General features: G+C 58.7%; 9 protein-coding genes across 9 annotated transcripts; 5 read left to right on the top strand and 4 right to left on the bottom strand.

The window, feature by feature from the left end:
* Window positions 1-72: 72 nt before the first annotated feature.
* PSEUBRA_006022 (uncharacterized protein) lies at window positions 73-615 on the top strand (the record flags this gene model as incomplete). The annotated part of the gene is made up of 1 exon (XM_016439400.1): window positions 73-615. The coding sequence occupies one exon, from the start codon at window positions 73-75 to the stop codon at window positions 613-615; it is 543 nt and encodes a 180-aa protein (XP_016289728.1).
* Window positions 616-649: 34 nt separating this feature from the next.
* Window positions 650-2249, bottom strand: PSEUBRA_006021 (Mandelate racemase/muconate lactonizing enzyme, C-terminal; the record flags this gene model as incomplete). Its single annotated transcript, XM_016439382.1, has 2 exons — window positions 650-2055; window positions 2150-2249. The coding sequence occupies 2 exons, from the start codon at window positions 2247-2249 to the stop codon at window positions 650-652; spliced, it is 1506 nt and encodes a 501-aa protein (XP_016289727.1).
* A 744-nt stretch (window positions 2250-2993) lies between these two features.
* Window positions 2994-4004, bottom strand: PSEUBRA_006020 (Alpha/beta hydrolase fold-3; the record flags this gene model as incomplete). Its single annotated transcript, XM_016439379.1, has 1 exon — window positions 2994-4004. One exon carries the CDS (start codon window positions 4002-4004, stop codon window positions 2994-2996), a length of 1011 nt encoding a protein of 336 aa, XP_016289726.1.
* A 718-nt stretch (window positions 4005-4722) lies between these two features.
* PSEUBRA_006019 (uncharacterized protein) lies at window positions 4723-5796 on the top strand (the record flags this gene model as incomplete). Its single annotated transcript, XM_016439407.2, has 1 exon — window positions 4723-5796. One exon carries the CDS (start codon window positions 4723-4725, stop codon window positions 5794-5796), a length of 1074 nt encoding a protein of 357 aa, XP_016289725.2.
* Window positions 5797-7021: 1225 nt separating this feature from the next.
* PSEUBRA_006018 (Lipase, class 3) lies at window positions 7022-7984 on the top strand (the record flags this gene model as incomplete). The annotated part of the gene is made up of 1 exon (XM_016439393.1): window positions 7022-7984. One exon carries the CDS (start codon window positions 7022-7024, stop codon window positions 7982-7984), a length of 963 nt encoding a protein of 320 aa, XP_016289724.1.
* Window positions 7985-8557: 573 nt separating this feature from the next.
* On the top strand, window positions 8558-10963 carry PSEUBRA_006017 (SAP domain protein; the record flags this gene model as incomplete). Its single annotated transcript, XM_016439406.1, has 2 exons — window positions 8558-10147; window positions 10292-10963. The coding sequence occupies 2 exons, from the start codon at window positions 8558-8560 to the stop codon at window positions 10961-10963; spliced, it is 2262 nt and encodes a 753-aa protein (XP_016289723.1).
* Window positions 10964-11019: 56 nt separating this feature from the next.
* Window positions 11020-11685, bottom strand: PSEUBRA_006016 (uncharacterized protein; the record flags this gene model as incomplete). The annotated part of the gene is made up of 2 exons (XM_059465744.1): window positions 11020-11075; window positions 11145-11685. 2 exons carry the CDS (start codon window positions 11683-11685, stop codon window positions 11020-11022), a joined length of 597 nt encoding a protein of 198 aa, XP_059320314.1.
* A 409-nt stretch (window positions 11686-12094) lies between these two features.
* PSEUBRA_006015 (uncharacterized protein) lies at window positions 12095-14128 on the top strand (the record flags this gene model as incomplete). Its single annotated transcript, XM_016439409.1, has 1 exon — window positions 12095-14128. One exon carries the CDS (start codon window positions 12095-12097, stop codon window positions 14126-14128), a length of 2034 nt encoding a protein of 677 aa, XP_016289721.1.
* Window positions 14129-14239: 111 nt separating this feature from the next.
* On the bottom strand, window positions 14240-15031 carry PSEUBRA_006014 (Protein of unknown function DUF1640; the record flags this gene model as incomplete). Its single annotated transcript, XM_016439383.1, has 1 exon — window positions 14240-15031. One exon carries the CDS (start codon window positions 15029-15031, stop codon window positions 14240-14242), a length of 792 nt encoding a protein of 263 aa, XP_016289720.1.
* Between the last annotated feature and the right edge of the window lie 479 nt (window positions 15032-15510).

Here is a 15510-nt window from a genome sequence, read left to right as displayed (position 1 = left end):
ACATCTTGATAAAGCCAGGGCGAATCTGAGCGTGGCTGCTGAGTGTCTCAACCACTGTCTCAGACCGCAAGGATGTCTCTCGAGCATCTCGTCCAGCTGCGTCTGCTCGTTCTCCTCGCGACTCTCGCGATCGCCTCGGGTGCCGTGCTTGTCCCGGAACTTACGAACGAAGAAGCCGACCATCATCTTTTCAGTTACCACCGTTATCTCTTCGCGTTCGAACCGCCACAGCTTCACGCTCAGTACGTCGAGTACTATCCACACCTCTCGGTCAGCCATCCGAATCTGGAAAAGGACGCGCTGGACTTTGCAAAGACGGCAGGCAATGGGCCGTTTTACGCCGAGGCTTCGAGTCGCTTTGGCCCAAAAGCGCTCTTTGTCTCGACCAAGGTGAGCGGCAACAGTCGACTCGGTCGCACCTGGAATCTTCGTCACAACAACGATGGCCGGGTCAAGGTGTACGACGCTCAGCTGTTCTGGCGGGTCGACCGCAGAGGGCCGAAACTGCTCCGATTCGGGATCTGGCCAGAGGGTTCTCATCCGCAGCAAGTGATACCCATGCAGGAGGTGATCGATCGCTTCCCACGTCGATTTCGCTGGTTCCACTGGCACTGATTCGTTCCTTCCGATCCATGTCAATACAAATTCTCTAGTGTCCCGAAGGAGGTGCAGTGCGTGCAGTTCCGTTCTTCCAGTAGGAGCCGTGGGGGAAGGAGTAATCCTCGATCGAGCCCTTGAGCATCTCGATGCTGTAGCCGCCCTGAGGGTCCATCGGTGTGTTGTAGCAGCCAGCGCCGTTGATGCTGACAGGGTAGACGAAGTGCTCGTGCAGATGGTCGACCCACTCGAGCACGTTGCGCTCGTTCTCGCCGCTGATGCAGATGTAGTCGATGAGACTCAGATGCACCACATACTCGCAAAGTCCGACACCGCCGGCGTGAGGGCAGACAATCTTTCCGTGCTTTTTGCTCATCAAAAGGACGGCCAGGATCTCGTTGACACCGGCGAGACGGCACGAGTCGATCTGCACAACATCGATCGCATCCGCCTGGAGGAGCTGCTTGAAGGTCATGCGATTATGCGCGTGTTCTCCGGTGGCGACGCCGATACCGAGGTGCTTGATTCCCTTTCGAATCGCTGCGTGGCCGAGGACGTCATCTGGAGCAGTCGGCTCTTCAATAAACCAAGGACGAAGGTGGGCGAGCTTCTCCATGTAGTCGATGGCCTCTTGGACGTCCCACACCTGGTTTGCGTCCACCATGACGACGCAACCCGTGGGGCCTGCGTTCTTGCCGGCCAAACTTCCGGGCGAAGGCTGCTTGCGACCCGCCGGCATCTCCTTGGGATCGTCCACGATGGAACGCATCAACGACAATCGACGGATGTCATCCTGCACGTCCGAGCCCACCTTGAGCTTGAAGTGGTTGAAGCCCTGTTCAAGGGCGGAGCGGGTGAGACGACCCACCTTGGCATCGTCGTAGCCGGACCAACCGGCAGAGGTCGTGTACGCCTTGTAGCCGTTGGCCACCATCTCGGCCTCTCGGTCCGCCTTGCCCTTGGAGGCGTCCTGGAGGATCTTGAGCGCCTCAGCGGGCGTGATGGCATCCGTGATGTAGCGGAAGGGAATGCACTTGACCAGCTCTTCGGGCGACATGTCGCAGACGAGCTTCCACAGCGGCTTGCTGCGAGAGCGCGCGTAGAGGTCCCAGATGGCATTGATGACCGCGGCAGTGGCGAGGTGGATGACACCCTTTTCGGGACCAATCCAGCGCAGTTGGGGGTCTGAGACCATGAGGTTCCAGGTGGCACCCATGTCGGCGAAGAGCGGCTCGATCTCACGGCCGAGTAGCAGGTCCTCGACGATCGAGGCGATGGCTTGACAGCAAATCTCGTTACCACGGCCGATGGTGAAGGTCATGCCAAACCCACGGAGAGAAGCGTCTTCCTTAACGGGGGCGTTGATGGCCTCGCTCTCGCGGCCGCGATACGAAACGATCTCGGCGCCATCTTTGGGACTTGTGTAGAGGATGAGGTAGGCAGCCGAGTAGTCGCAGCCTGTGCGTGGTGCACAGATGAGGAAACAAGAAAAGGACAAGCTCAGATCAGTCTTCCAGCGTCGAGGATCCATGGCCGAGGCTGCGATACTCACTCTTGTTCATGGCGTCGGTGCCGTCGCCGGTCAGCGAGGTGGGAAAGCGCACATCGTGGATCGAGTACGACGAGACGATCAGAGGCGAGGACTGCGTCATGTTGGGCAAGTTGTCGTCGGTCGGGAAGGGTAAGGTGAGAGTTGGGCAGGCTCGAGGGAGACCAGAACGTGGGGAAGGAGGGCGCTCATCGAGAGCGACGAGATCTCCGGCAGCTCTATATACTACCGAACATCAGGGACTTGCGCTACCGATGCAGTCGCGACATCATCTGTTCAGGGTGCAGGATCACACAGCAACTGTACAGCGGCACGGGCCGAGTCCAGAGCAGCCTGCAGCATCTCGAAGCGAGCCCTCATACATCTCCGCTGATCCTCTCGTACTCCAGACAGGACCGGTCCCGACCGCGCAAGGATCGGACAGGTAGCGGATGGCGTTGCATGCTGATCCAGACCCTCAGCATGATTCGTGCTCAGACGACGCTAGACCTTTTGGTTGCGGTCAGACTGGCATCAGAAGGGTGTTGAGAAGCTCGCTCTTTTTTCGGCGCCGACACGGGCAAGAGGGCGGAGTTGGCTTTTGGTCGCTCACTTCACCGGTGACTTCTCAAATTGGTGCGGGGGACCAAACACGCGGGTTGCGGGGAAGCAGCAAATCGACGTGGGGGAGAGCATTACACAGCGCAGACTGCTACTTTACAGTGCGTACTACAACACAACGGATTAGGAGATGACGGCCAACGTGGGGATGAGCAAGTTCTCCGCAGATGCGCTTCGAGCCGGTCTTTTCGCCGTGGCCCGACAATGTGGTCCCTGCACTTCTGGCTGTTGCTCGAGCAAGACGCTTTTAGAGCTTCTTAGCGAGCCAATCCCACATGCCGTCGACCTCCTTCTCTGCTTCCATGTCGAAGAGGTGATCAGCCCCCTTCTCTTCAATTACGAGCAGCGTCTTGTCGTCGTACCCGACAGTCTTGAGCGCATCGACGACGTGCAACGACTGCGAGTGGGGCACCTTTGGGTCTGAGTCGCCATACGCAATTAGCACGGGCGTCGTTGCTGCCTTTACCCCAGACTTGATCAAGGATGGCGTGCACACTTTCGGGGCTTCTGATGGGTCCTGCAGGATGAGTGTCGGATAGACGCCTTCCTGTCTGGCAAAGTTGTAGAGGGCTGCACGGACAGGGTTGCTGGCCGGAGGTGCCTCGGTGCGAATCTTGACCGACGACAACTTGAGCAACTGATGGTCTTTGTCGAGACACTTTTCGAGGTGACCCTCGCGCTCAATCGGCTCCTTCTCGATGAGCTTCCCGTCCACAGCCCATGAAAGAGGCTTTTGCGGCTCGTAGAAGAATGGCGCCAGACTTTCGGTGACGGTGGTGATGGCGTAAATGGCAAAGACGGCGCTCGGCGGGCGAGGAAGGCGCTTCGATTGCTCGTGCAGCCCGAGACCGAGAAGCAGTGCAGGCCAGCCTCCAGCGCTGGAGCCACCCAAGATGTACTTGTCGGATGCCACGCGGTCAGATGTGAACCCCGAAGCAGCTCTGACTTCCGGGTCGAGAGTCCATCGCACGCAGTCTGTCACATCCTCGAGCACTTCCAAGATGGACACCTGGGGGCAGAGGCGAAAATCGGGGGCTAAAAGCGCTAGGTTGTGCTTTGCGAGCGCTCGCAGGAAGTGGGGCGGAACGAACCTGCGTGTGCCCTGCAGGAAGCCGCCGGTGTGCACCCATACGACCGGAGTCAGTTTGGTCTGAGCATCGGTCTCGGGGATGTAGACGTCGACGGGGATGGCAGTCTGCTCGCCGTCGGTGTTGGTAAACGTCTTGTAGGTGTACGTCTGAGGTGATGGAGTCGACATGATGATATGAAGGCTATGGTAGCGGATGAAGGCTCAGGCTGGGCCATCGAGGATGATATCGAGGAACGTCTTGCTGAAGGCGTGCATCCTAATGGATACCCGGCCCTCCTCCGCGGGTGATGCCATGACCTAACATCTTGCAAAAACTCCGAGCCAAGCCGCCTTGGCAAGCCGAGACGCGCCGAGCTGCCGAAAGCTTGGATCTTGCCGATTCGCTCCACACGCTGCTTCTTTTGTTGCTCTTTCAGGGTGCAAGCGTTTTTCGTGATGAGAAGAAGTGTGACATGGCACTTTGCTCGCTTTCGACAACCTCAACCTTCTCTACAATCACCACCCAACAAGCGCACGGACTCAGCTGCGGTCACTCAGTCGCACAAGGAGCAAGAAAGCGATTTGAACGAGCAATCACACGACCCCTGATCATCACCATACGGTCCTAGAGGTTACAGCAGCATCGACCGTCATTCTCCTTGTCCGCAGTACGCATCCACATAGAGTCAACGGTTGACACACAAGACCTCGCGCTGATTCTTCAGCACCAACAACAAATCGAAGTGGCATCAGCTCAAGAGCTCCTGCAGCAGAAAGAAGCATGGCTGGCAGAGGACGAACAACGAACAGCATCCTCCACGCAGCGACGTAGTGCGCCACATATATCGCGGGGACAGGCAGGCAGTAGCATCAGACTCGTTCCGCAGAGAGCTCCATCTACGTTGCCATGGCTATCACGCTGCAGGATGTGCTGCCGCAGAAGGTGCTGCCTCGAGCGCCGAGCCCGAATGCATCTTCGCCCAACCCAGGCGTCCGTTCCGCCATCACCCAGTTCATCTCAACGTCTCGCGAGGCAAGTCTAGATGGCACCCCGACACAAGAGTCGACGACGAACGATTCTGCATATATTGGAGCGAGCAGTAGCCGCGTGAGCCTCACTCGTGGTCTCAGCGACGGCTCGCAGGGACAGGTCGCAGCACCACTCAGAAGTCCAGGGTTCGCTCCGATGGCCGGTCGAAAGTCCATGTCGGCAGGAGCTGGATCCAGAAGAGGCATCGCACACAGCAGTCGCGTTCTCGGAACGGACAAAAAGACCCGAGACGCTTTTGCTCTTTCGGAGCTGACCAACGGCAAGGTCGATGTGTCATTCGAGGCCAATGCAGGCCCCAAATCCCCCTTGTCGCCCTCGTTGAGCAAGGGTAAGGGGAAAGCACGCGAGGGCCATGAGGGCGAGAACGGGCAAACGCCATTGTTCGATGTTGATCTCGAGGCGGGACACCAGACAGCGGCTGGATCATCATCATCGCCTCGCTCAGGTCGACTCTTGCGGCTCGGATCGCACGCGATGCCTTGGAAGAAAGTCAGGATCAACCCAACACCCGCGTATGAGGCTACGCCGAACGATGCTACCACGACCCCTCTCAGCGACCGAAGAGGTGACTCGCTTGACTTTTCTCGTTCACCCAAGGTCGTCGACGAACGAGACGACAAATTCGAGGAGGACGACTATCGCGGACACCTAGGAGCCTTCGATGACGACAACGAGCAGCTCCTCTACGCCGGTGCCGACAACGCGGACGACTCGGATCCCTATGCATCTGGCAACTTCGACTATGCCGCTCTGCAGGATGACACTCAGCTGCCTCGATACAGTAGTGCGGTTGGCTTCGAAGCAATGACCTGGATGGAAGGCGCCTGGATGTCGTTGAGCGGCGGCGTGGTGGCCGTGTTGATGACGGTGGCCATTCTGATCAGCCTTGATGTCATTGACTGGCCCGGTGACGGTCTCGGCAACAATTGAGCGTCTCTGTAGCTCAGCAGCGGCACTCGACCCAGCAGCATATTCGGTACGGCCGGCTTTCGTATCGAACCCACTCTCGCATCTGTACTTGTATTCCTCAGCAATCTCTTTCGATGTTTCGATGCACGCCTTGTCGTAGATCCTTACTTGCGCCTTTGAGCCGAGCTGGCCTGATAGGACCACAGACTTCCTGGTGCGGATCTCGGGTCGGTCAATGTCTCGAAGAGCTAAGAAAAGAATGCTCCTGGTTTCGGACCTATCGGCGAACCAGGTCGACAGAGTCGTCACCAGCCTCGGCTGCGTGGCGAAGGCGTGCAAGTCAATCGGGCGTATCAATCTCGTCTTTTGAGGCGACGGCGGTGCACGATCGCAGCAGTGGAGTTTGCCCCGACTCGCCTACCTTATGCCGGAGAGCAGATCACGGCACCGGCTACTATGGCAATGTTCGCAGCCGGATCGCTTGGCTCAGAGCTGAGATTCGTAACGTCTCGTGACCGCCTCCCGCTCGAAACCATCAGTATATCGTGCTAAGGGCAATCCACTGGCTGGTGAGCGGCGCAGAACTGCAAGTCTAACTGCTCCCTCCATACATGACCGACCCATGACGTTGCTCGAAGAACTCAACCCGAAATACTGGGACATTTACGACGGTGAACGGGGTCAAATCTCGAGGTGGCGGCCTTTGGACCCTTGGCAACGCGAGCGGAGCACGTTTTACGCCTCGCTTAGCCGGTCTCTCGGATCAAGATGAGATGGGGGCAGCGAGCCCTGAGTCTCTTTTGTCTGGTCAAGTACCGCCGTGAAGCAATTTACGGCATGAGCCAGGCGCGAGTTTGGCCGCCGCCGCCCAGCGAACTCGCTTGGACGCTCTCCGCCTCGCGAGTGTAAGTTGTCGGCCACGTTTGACATGCATAGCCGTTCCTGTAGGGGCCTGCATTCCTTTGCCACGCCTTGCCGTCTGCGGCGTTCATGCCTGGTGCTAGCGCGGCATTGGCGGGAGCAGACGCCCAGCCACACAGCTCCCTTCTCATGGCTTGCCATGTTACTCGAGATTTGCATATAATACCGTCGGCAAGGTCCGAGTGGCTGTCGACGGAGCAGATCATCCTTCTCTACTCCTGACGGCTGGCCGTATAAGACCCAAGACCTCATATCAGCCGTTACGCTTGCGTTCATCATCCTCGTCTATCAGCTTCAGCTCGCAGCATCGACATAGTATCGCACGATGAAGTTTCTCCAGCTCGCCTCTACCGTCGCCGTTGCAGCCTTGTCCGCCTCGAGCGTGTCGGCAAGCCCACTCAAGAACGAAGCTCTGAAATATCCTGGCGTTCAGCGATCCATCGACGTCAGCGCTGCAAAGCGTCAGGCGCTCAGCAGCAACACTGCACCAACCTCGCCGCTCACCGACTACCAGCAGTACAGCTACCCTGCGCAGCTCTCGCAGGCGGCGTACTGTCGCTTGCCTGTCGGCACTACTGTTGGTGATGCTCAGCTACTGTGGACCGCCGGTGATGGCGAAGCGACGCCCATGGTCTATGTCGCATACTCGCCGACGAAAGGTGTGATTGTGTCGCACCAAGGCACCAACACATCATCCTTCCAGTCCCTTCTCAACGACCTGGACGCGGTGCAGGACCCTGTCGATTCTAGACTGGCGTACCTCGGCAACGTCAAGGTACACGGTGGTTTCCAGGACACCTGGCTGCGCACTGCCGATGCTGTGCTGCAACAGGTGCAGTCGGCGATCGCCACTTATAACGCCTCTAGTGTCTTGACCGTGGGTCACTCTCTGGGCGCTTCCATCTCGCTGCTCGATGCGCTGTATCTCAAGCACCAGCTGCCGTCGAGCTCGGTCCGCTCCGTCGTCTTTGGCCAGCCCCGAACGGGTGACCCAAGCTTTGCCAGCGCTGTCGACAGCAACCTGGCCGGCTTTGTCCACATCGTCAATGGTCGCGATCCCATTCCCCATGTCCCCACCGCCGTTGATTACAGACACTCGTCGGGCGAGATCTGGATCAACCCGGCCAACACCAACGTGGCCGTCACCTGCCCCGGTCAGGAGAACCAGAACTGCATGAACTCGGTGCTGCCAGCGCAGTACGACGCCAACGACCACACGGGCACCTACTTTGACGTCCACATTGCTGGTCGCGGCGAGAACTGCCCTCCTGTCATCAATTCGAGCTAGATCGTCAGACCTGCTCAATCACATCTACCGCTATTCAACGTTGCAGTATACCTTGCCTGCTTTGAGGTTGTGGTGGTGAGCAGAACGTGCAGCTGTCAAAGTCTATTTCGTGTACCGCTCGACAGGATCAAGGTGTGGCAGGTGTGACTTTAGAAAGTGAACGCGCCTTGCAGCTGCACAATTTTGTATACGGGCCCTTTCGTCGTTTGTAATCAAATTTATTTGACTTTATGGAATTTGAAATGCGGTGACTGTCAATGTGAAACCATCACAAAGGGAAACGGTAAACACGGCCGTAAAGGCCGATTTGGGCTTTGGAGAGTGGAGAAGAATGAGCCAAATTTGGAATCCTGTTCCTTCCGAAGTAGAACACTCGCAAACAACACACACAAACGTGCAGTCACAGTGACAGTGACAGTGACAGTGACACAAGCTCTTGTCATCGCCAAGGCCTGCTGCTGCCTCCACCTCCTTTCCCTTCGCCTGCTCCATCTCCTTCCGTCCTCCCCATCATATTGGTCGCCATTGCCGTCAAAGCACTGCGTCCAACTTCACCTTGACAACACTTTGACAATGCTGCGACGAATCGCCAGTCGCACCCTCAGGGAGCCCGTCCTGCGACCCTCCTCGCCGGGCCCGCAATCCGCCGCTTCCAGTGCCACCTCAGCCGCCGTCCTCTCGTACCAGTACCAGCTTCTTCAGCAGTCCCGAGGTCTCGTCTCCTCTGTCCTGCTCAGCAGCACTCGAGATGCTTACGAAAGCAAAAAGATGAACGAGCTCAAGGCAGAGCTCAAGTCCCGTGGTCTCGCCTCCTCGGGCCGCAAGGACGACCTCATCAAGCGTCTTGTGGACCACGACTCGTTCGTCAACGGAAGCACCGCCAATATGCAGACTGCTCCCGGCGCTCGTCCTCAGCTTCGCAAAAAGTCAACGCTGGCCTCGCTGCGAGACGGTCAGAACGATGCCAAGAAGAAGGACGCCCCCGCTCCGCCCGCTCCTACCTCCCAGTCCGGCAACGCTGCCAACAAGGGCACCCCACCCAAGCCCTCCTCCACTGATGAGAGCACCGGTCCCACTGTGGATGCTGACACTGCAAAGGCCATCAAAGAGGCCGACAAGCCGCTCGGAAGCATGAAGGAGTCCGAGACGCCCGCTGCGCTCGAGGCCGGTCGTGTTCACAATGCTGCAGCCGACGGTCTTGCTGGCGACACCACCGCAAAGGCTTCTCCCTACCAAGCCGACGAAGGTCCTGCCAAGAAGACCACCCCTCCTGGCTTGCCGCCTCAGAAGGCCCCTCCCGCCAAGGAGACCTTCAACGTGCAGATCCCTTACTACCCCGACCCTCCCGTCCCCGGCGTCGAGATCCCTGTAGTGACCTCGTACACCTCGCCTCACCTCAAACAGACCGCCGACAACGCCGAGTCGTCGCCCTTTATTCCCAAGGCCATCAGCGTCTCGGCCAGCTCCGCCATCTCGCATGCCGCTGCCATGGCCGAGGACGTTGCCGAGTCTGCAAGCGAGTCCAAACCTAAGAGTGTCCTCTCCGAGATCATCGCCGACATCCAGGCCTCTTCCGGCTCAAGCGGAAGCAAGAGCGCCGATTCTGCGCTGTCGAGCCTCAACCAGAGCGTCGATGCTGCCAAGAGCGCTTTCAACAGCGTCGCCGAGCAAGCGAAAGGTGCTTTCGCCTCGGCCACTGAGGGACAATCCTCCTCCTCTTCCTCGAGCTCGTCTGGCTCGTCCGGCTCTTCGTCTTCTCGCAAGAACAGCAACCGACCGCTCAACGAGCAGGAGCGCACCGGCGCCTACATCCTCGCCGGCATTGTCGCAGGTGGCTTCGTCCTCGGCGGTCTCGGCAAGCCCAGCAAGAGCAAGAGAAAGGACCACGACGACTCGCACGACCAAGCCTCCTCGAAATCCGCCGATGGGCCAGCCAAGGTCAACGAAAAGGTCGTCCCCGTCGCAGCTGTCCCACGTGGCGATGGCGGAGCGACAAAGGCGAAACCGTCCGGTTCGGCCATCGTGGCTCCGGCGGGGAGCCAGACGCTCGCACCCATCATGTGCGTTCCCAAGGGCACCCAGGTGTCCTCCTCAGGAACCGGTATGATTGCCAACGAAGCCGCGTCGACACTGGCACGGCTCGCCCAGCTGTCCACTTGCGAGGTGAGCAAGGCCCTTTCCTAATCATCCCCATGTACATAACCCAAATGCATTCCCGCACACGCACATCAATTTCACAAGGATCGTTTTCATCTCTCTCAGGAAGGACTGTGCTGACGGTGTCTCTCCCTTCTTCTGTGCATCAAGGTCTCGGATGCGTTGCTCAAGCTCAAGATCGCGGAAGGAGGCTATTTGCCGGGGATCGAGATGTATTCGCCCACGTACCTTTCCTCTCCCACCACACGCGTCTGTGGACCCGCGTATACGGTGAAGATGGTCTCCCAGTCGGACGTGTCCGCTCCCAAACCGGCGCAGCACTTCGTCGACGCGGCAGAGGCGTATCCGGGGCATGTGATGGTGGTCTCTGCTCCGTCGCTGGCGCGCTCTGCGGTGTGGGGCGGACTCATGACTGCTCGTGCGCAGCATTTGGACATTCAAGGTGTGGTGTTGGATGGACGATGTCGTGATTTGACGGAGCATAGGGAGGCTGGATTTGCCGTGTTTGCACGCGGACACTCGATCCAGGGTCAAAGCCCTTTTACGCGGCCTAGCGAGCTCATGGTGCCCATCACCATCAGCGACCCATCTACAGACAGCAAGGCCGAGGACGCAACAAAGAACCCAAAGGCGAAAGAGGTGACGGTAAGACCGGGCGACTTTGTCCTCGCCGACATCGACGGTGTTGTCGTCGTTCCCCCGAGCAGGGCCGAGGAGGTGGTGCGCCTGGCGATGAAGGGTAGAGCAGAGGACGACAAGTGCATGCACGACATCCGGAACGGTATGCCCGTCAAGCAGGCGTTTGCCAAGAACCGAACGTAGATCCTCGAAACGAGCCGTGAAATGGAAAAGATGACATTGGACGCAAGAGCGGGAGGTTATGCTGTGATCGCCGGATTCTGGAGCCAGTCCAATGATGGATCTTCGAGATGGTCTGTGTGATTGTGCGAAGATTTCATCAGTGACGCTCCTTGAGCTTGTATTCTGAAGGCGTGGTACTTACCATCAAAGTCAACAATCTTCTCCCAAGCAGCATCCTTCCGCACTGCGCTCTCGAGGCTACTCGCTGCGTTTTGCAACGACACCGCCGATGCGGGTAACGCCTTTGGCTTCGCCTCCCCTTTTCCACCTGCTACCACGGTGTACGCGCTCAATGGCTGGGTGGTACTGAGAATCGACGCATTATCGACGAGCAGTAGCACCGCTTCTCGACCGGCAAGGCTCGCGATCTTCTCGGCGAGCTTGTTGGCCTGCTGCGACGTGCTGCGGTCGGACACCATCTCCGGTGCCTCGTACAGCCCGACGACGGTGAGGTTCTTTGTGGAGGCGTAGGAGGTGGCAAGGGACAGCGCGACTTCCGCCATGGGCGCGAGCGATGTCCAGTGATGCGAGAGCGGGATGGCATCCGTAATGCTCAGGGTGGAAGAAGAGGCGGTGTCGGCAAGTAGCAAGCCGAGCACCCGCGCGGTAGGGTATTTGGCCGTGTGCAGAACGAGCTTCTTGTACGCCAGCGACGAGATGGTCACTGATGAGATGGTCGACATGGTCGCTGAAGGAGACCGTAGGATGGTGGAGCCAGCAGCAAAGGTTGGTGGAAGGGTGCGAGAAGAAGTGTGCTGAAGCTGGTGTTGGCACGCGTCCGTGCGGACAGGTTTGTGAGGGGCCACATCGGGCTTTAGAAGAACACTTCGCCCGATGTGACGCCTCGAGAAGATCCGCTCCGGTGTCCCAAATTTAGCGTCAGAGACAGTTCAGGGTCCAACCGTCACCGCTGAGCTCAGCTGAAGCAAAGGGTGCTGCTCGCCGTAGGGGGAGATGATTTGCAATCCCTACTTGCCGAGCTCCACTTTCTTCGCGTGAGTGCAGAGCCCATACAAAGGTTCCTGTTCACGTCCGTTCCTTGCTTGTCGTTACCATCACCGCATCGTCCGTCAAAGGGTCAACATATACACAATGATCACCTCGGTCGCACGAACGACAAGACCGGCTAGGCTCGCCTGGATCCCGGCACGACCGTCCACATGCAACGTTATCCAGCGTCGGTCGTACGCAAAGGCAGCTGATCCAGCTCCCGGTTTGGGCAGCAAGACGGCCAGCGGGAGCTCGCACGGCGATCAGCAGCAATGGCAGCGCAAGCAGCCTCTGGCGACCGCGCAAACCCTCACCCTCTTCTCCGAAACACCACAAGGCTTGCTGATCGCTTTGCGGTCCACGCTGCAGAGCATGACGTCGCTCGCATCGAGACTGGGACCTTCGCCGAACGCATCCTCGTCAAAGAAGGGCCACCACGACCACGTCCTGCTGTACGCTCTTAGCAAAGACCTACCGCCGCAGTATCTCAGCGAGGCCGTCTCGATCCTGCGTGGCCCGGATCCGACAGCAAATCCGACATCGCAGCCCAAGAAGAAGGAAGCCAAGGGCATGACTGCGGCACAGATCGCCGCGGCAGAAGCAGAGGCTGCCACGGCAGCGCCGGAGGACAGCGACGCGGCGTCCAAGATCGCGCGTATCGGCATTCTGTCTTCGCCGCTGCCAGCATCGTTGATCCCAGCCAACGCGATCGAAGCCGGTTCGCCGCCGATTGCTACGCCGACGCTGTACTCTGCCGCCCTGTCGCTGCTGCCAGGTGTCAACGCGATTCCGTTCAGATCGACGATCCCGGGTCGCTCAGAGGTCGCGGTGGGCCGATGGATGGACCGCAAGCCTTCATGGCAGCAGGGCGCAGAACGCAGAGCTGACCTGCTCGACGACGGCAACGGTGCCCTGCCCGGAGGCAGTCGTGACTGGCGCGACATCTGGGGTCGCGAGAATCTGGAGGGTAAGATCCCGGAAGGTCTCGAAAGCCTCGACCCCAACTCTGCAGCATCGTTCATCTTCTTCTCCGACATGTCTCCGCATGGGCTGATGGAGGGTCTCGCGACGCAGTTCCCAGCCAGCTCGGTCCTTGGCCTCACTGCTCCCCCCACACCCTTCGAGACCGGACGGGATCAGACGATCCTCATCTCGCTCCCACAGGGTGGCCGGGGCGGCGTTCAGCCATACAGCAGCATCCATACCGACGGCGCAGTCGGTGTCGCCCTTGTCGCCAGCAACGACGCTCGCGATGCAGACCACCTACCCATCCCCAGCATTAGAACCGACTTCGAAGGTCTCCGACCCTTCGGTCCTCGACGCGAAATCACCGCCGCGCAAGGCAACATCATCTCGAGCCTGAACAACGCCAATGCGGCGCAGCAGTTCCTGCGCGACATCCAAGCGCGAGAGCACCCTCTCGACATCGAATCACCGGCCAAGGTCGGAAGTTCCGATGCGCAGAAGGAGGCTGAGAAGATGTCGGAGCAGCAAGCCAGGCAGATCGCATCCAAGGTCAAGAAGGAGGAAGATTTCTTCATCGCCGTCTTTGCCGAACCGGCATCGGATGTTCGGTCGGAACCGCTGATGCTCGCCCAGATCCTCTCGGGTCATCCATCGCGCGGCACGCTGTCCATCGATACGCAGGTCGAACTGGGTCCCGGACCAGGTCAGCCTCAGGGCACGATGAAGACCTACGCTCAATTTTACCAGATCGATCCTGCCTTCGCATCCAAGGGAAACGAGGTTACGGCCGAGCTCAAGCTGCTCAGTCCGAGCGCGATCGAGATCCCCGGTCCAGATCCGAGCGTATGGGTCACACCACGGTTCCTGTTCCTCTCGCTACCGGTGTCGAACGAGCAGCTGCCCAAGGTGCATGAGGTGAAAAAGGGCAAGCATCAGGTGATGGCTCTGCCGAATTTGTTCATTGCCGCGTCGGAGAGAGGCTGGATTGCAGGCAAGGGTCAACGGTCGCCCTTGACGGACGAGCAGATTTCGCATCAGAAGGGTGAAGGTGAGTCGGTGAGCCCCGTGTTGGGTTTGCAGAAGGACGGATCGTCGATCGTCACTTGCACCGTTCCGCTTGCCAAGGCGACGTTGTCGTTGCGCGCGTCATCGTCGTCAGAGTCGAAATAGATCGCAATAGACACATCCAAGCGCGATTCCGTTCATCGCCGAGTGGGATGGCTGTGTGTGTGAAGGTCTCTGGTGTAACTTTGGTGTGATTGCAATGAGTGTATTTGAGTTCTAACGGAACATCCTGAGGTATGCCAGCAGCAGAGCCCCCGCACCGGTAGCTACACCCACCAAATACTGCAGGACATTAAACTTTGCGCTCTGAATGCTCGTCCTCAACCCGGCGATTTCCGACTCGATCCTGGTATCGACCTCCTTGATCTTCAGCGCGTGCACCGCCGACTCATCCCTGATCCTCCCTTTCTCCAAATTCAAATCGAGTCTCACCCCCGCCGTTGTTCGGGTGATCTCCTCCCTCAACCTCTGTTTCAACTTCTCCACGTCCGCCATGAGCCGTTCGTTCTCGCTCTTCATCAGCGCAAAGTCGTTCCGTTCCAACAGCTGGAGTTCGGACTTGAGCCGGGTGAAGTCGACCTTTTGGGTGTAGTTGGTTTGGTCGCCCTCCTCGCGTGTGACGAGCCCCTTGGCAAGGTTGGTGATGCTTTCGTCGATAACGTCGCGAAGCGCTTCGGTGAGCACGTCGGCTTGCTCGCGAGAGATGCCGGAGGCTTCGAGCCGCTGTGCGAAGGCTTGCGTGTCAAAGTGATGCGAGATGTGGAGCGAGGTCGTGGTGGAGAAGCGTTTCGAGTGCGGTGGATTGGAGGTCGAGGAAGAAGACGAAGAAGAGGAAGCAGAGGAAGAGGGCGAGGAGAAGACGCGCGCTGGTAGAGGATGCGGAGATGCCGCTTGTTGATGCGGCGCGCCGTAAGGCTGAGATGCGGCCCCAGAGGAAGTCCAAGATAAAGAAGAGGTGGTCCAGGCAGAGTTGCTGTCGCGGATGAAGGTGCGGAGCGGGGGCGACATTGACAGAGGTGACCTAGCGAGGCGAGCTCGAAGGACGGAAGTGGAAGCAGCCATCATCTGCCTACTGGAGCTTGCCAGTGTGATGGCATTGCGTGAGCTTGACGCTACGCTCAGCCCGATGGAAGCCATTATCGATACCAACGAGGCGTGGGAACGCTTGCGTGATGTGACTCGGTGACGGATCGGAGCTTGCGTTGCTGCTTTGACGACGATCTCAGCAGTGTCGGGACTTGCGAGATAAGGTCAGATGACCGACAGTCAGAGGTGCTCAATGCGGGTCGGAAGGAGGCCGATGGTGATGGAGGTGAGGAGGTGTGTGACTTAGCAAAAGCTGAACCTCGGCTTTACCGTGCTGGGCGGCGCGTGTCACGGCAGTCAACTGAAGAGCAAATCGGCTCGATTCACAAGACACATGGCTATCGGGGCAAGCTCGGCTTTCAAAAGAGAGGATCAGCAGGCGCAGGGTCCAGTGTGCTTTA

Source organism: Kalmanozyma brasiliensis, assembly GCF_000497045.1.
Source record: "Kalmanozyma brasiliensis GHG001 unplaced genomic scaffold PSEUBRA_SCAF8, whole genome shotgun sequence".
Classification (NCBI taxonomy): domain Eukaryota; kingdom Fungi; phylum Basidiomycota; class Ustilaginomycetes; order Ustilaginales; genus Kalmanozyma; species Kalmanozyma brasiliensis.
The sequence above is the reverse complement of the archived record's forward strand: the minus strand, read 5'-3'. Positions and strand labels throughout refer to the sequence as shown.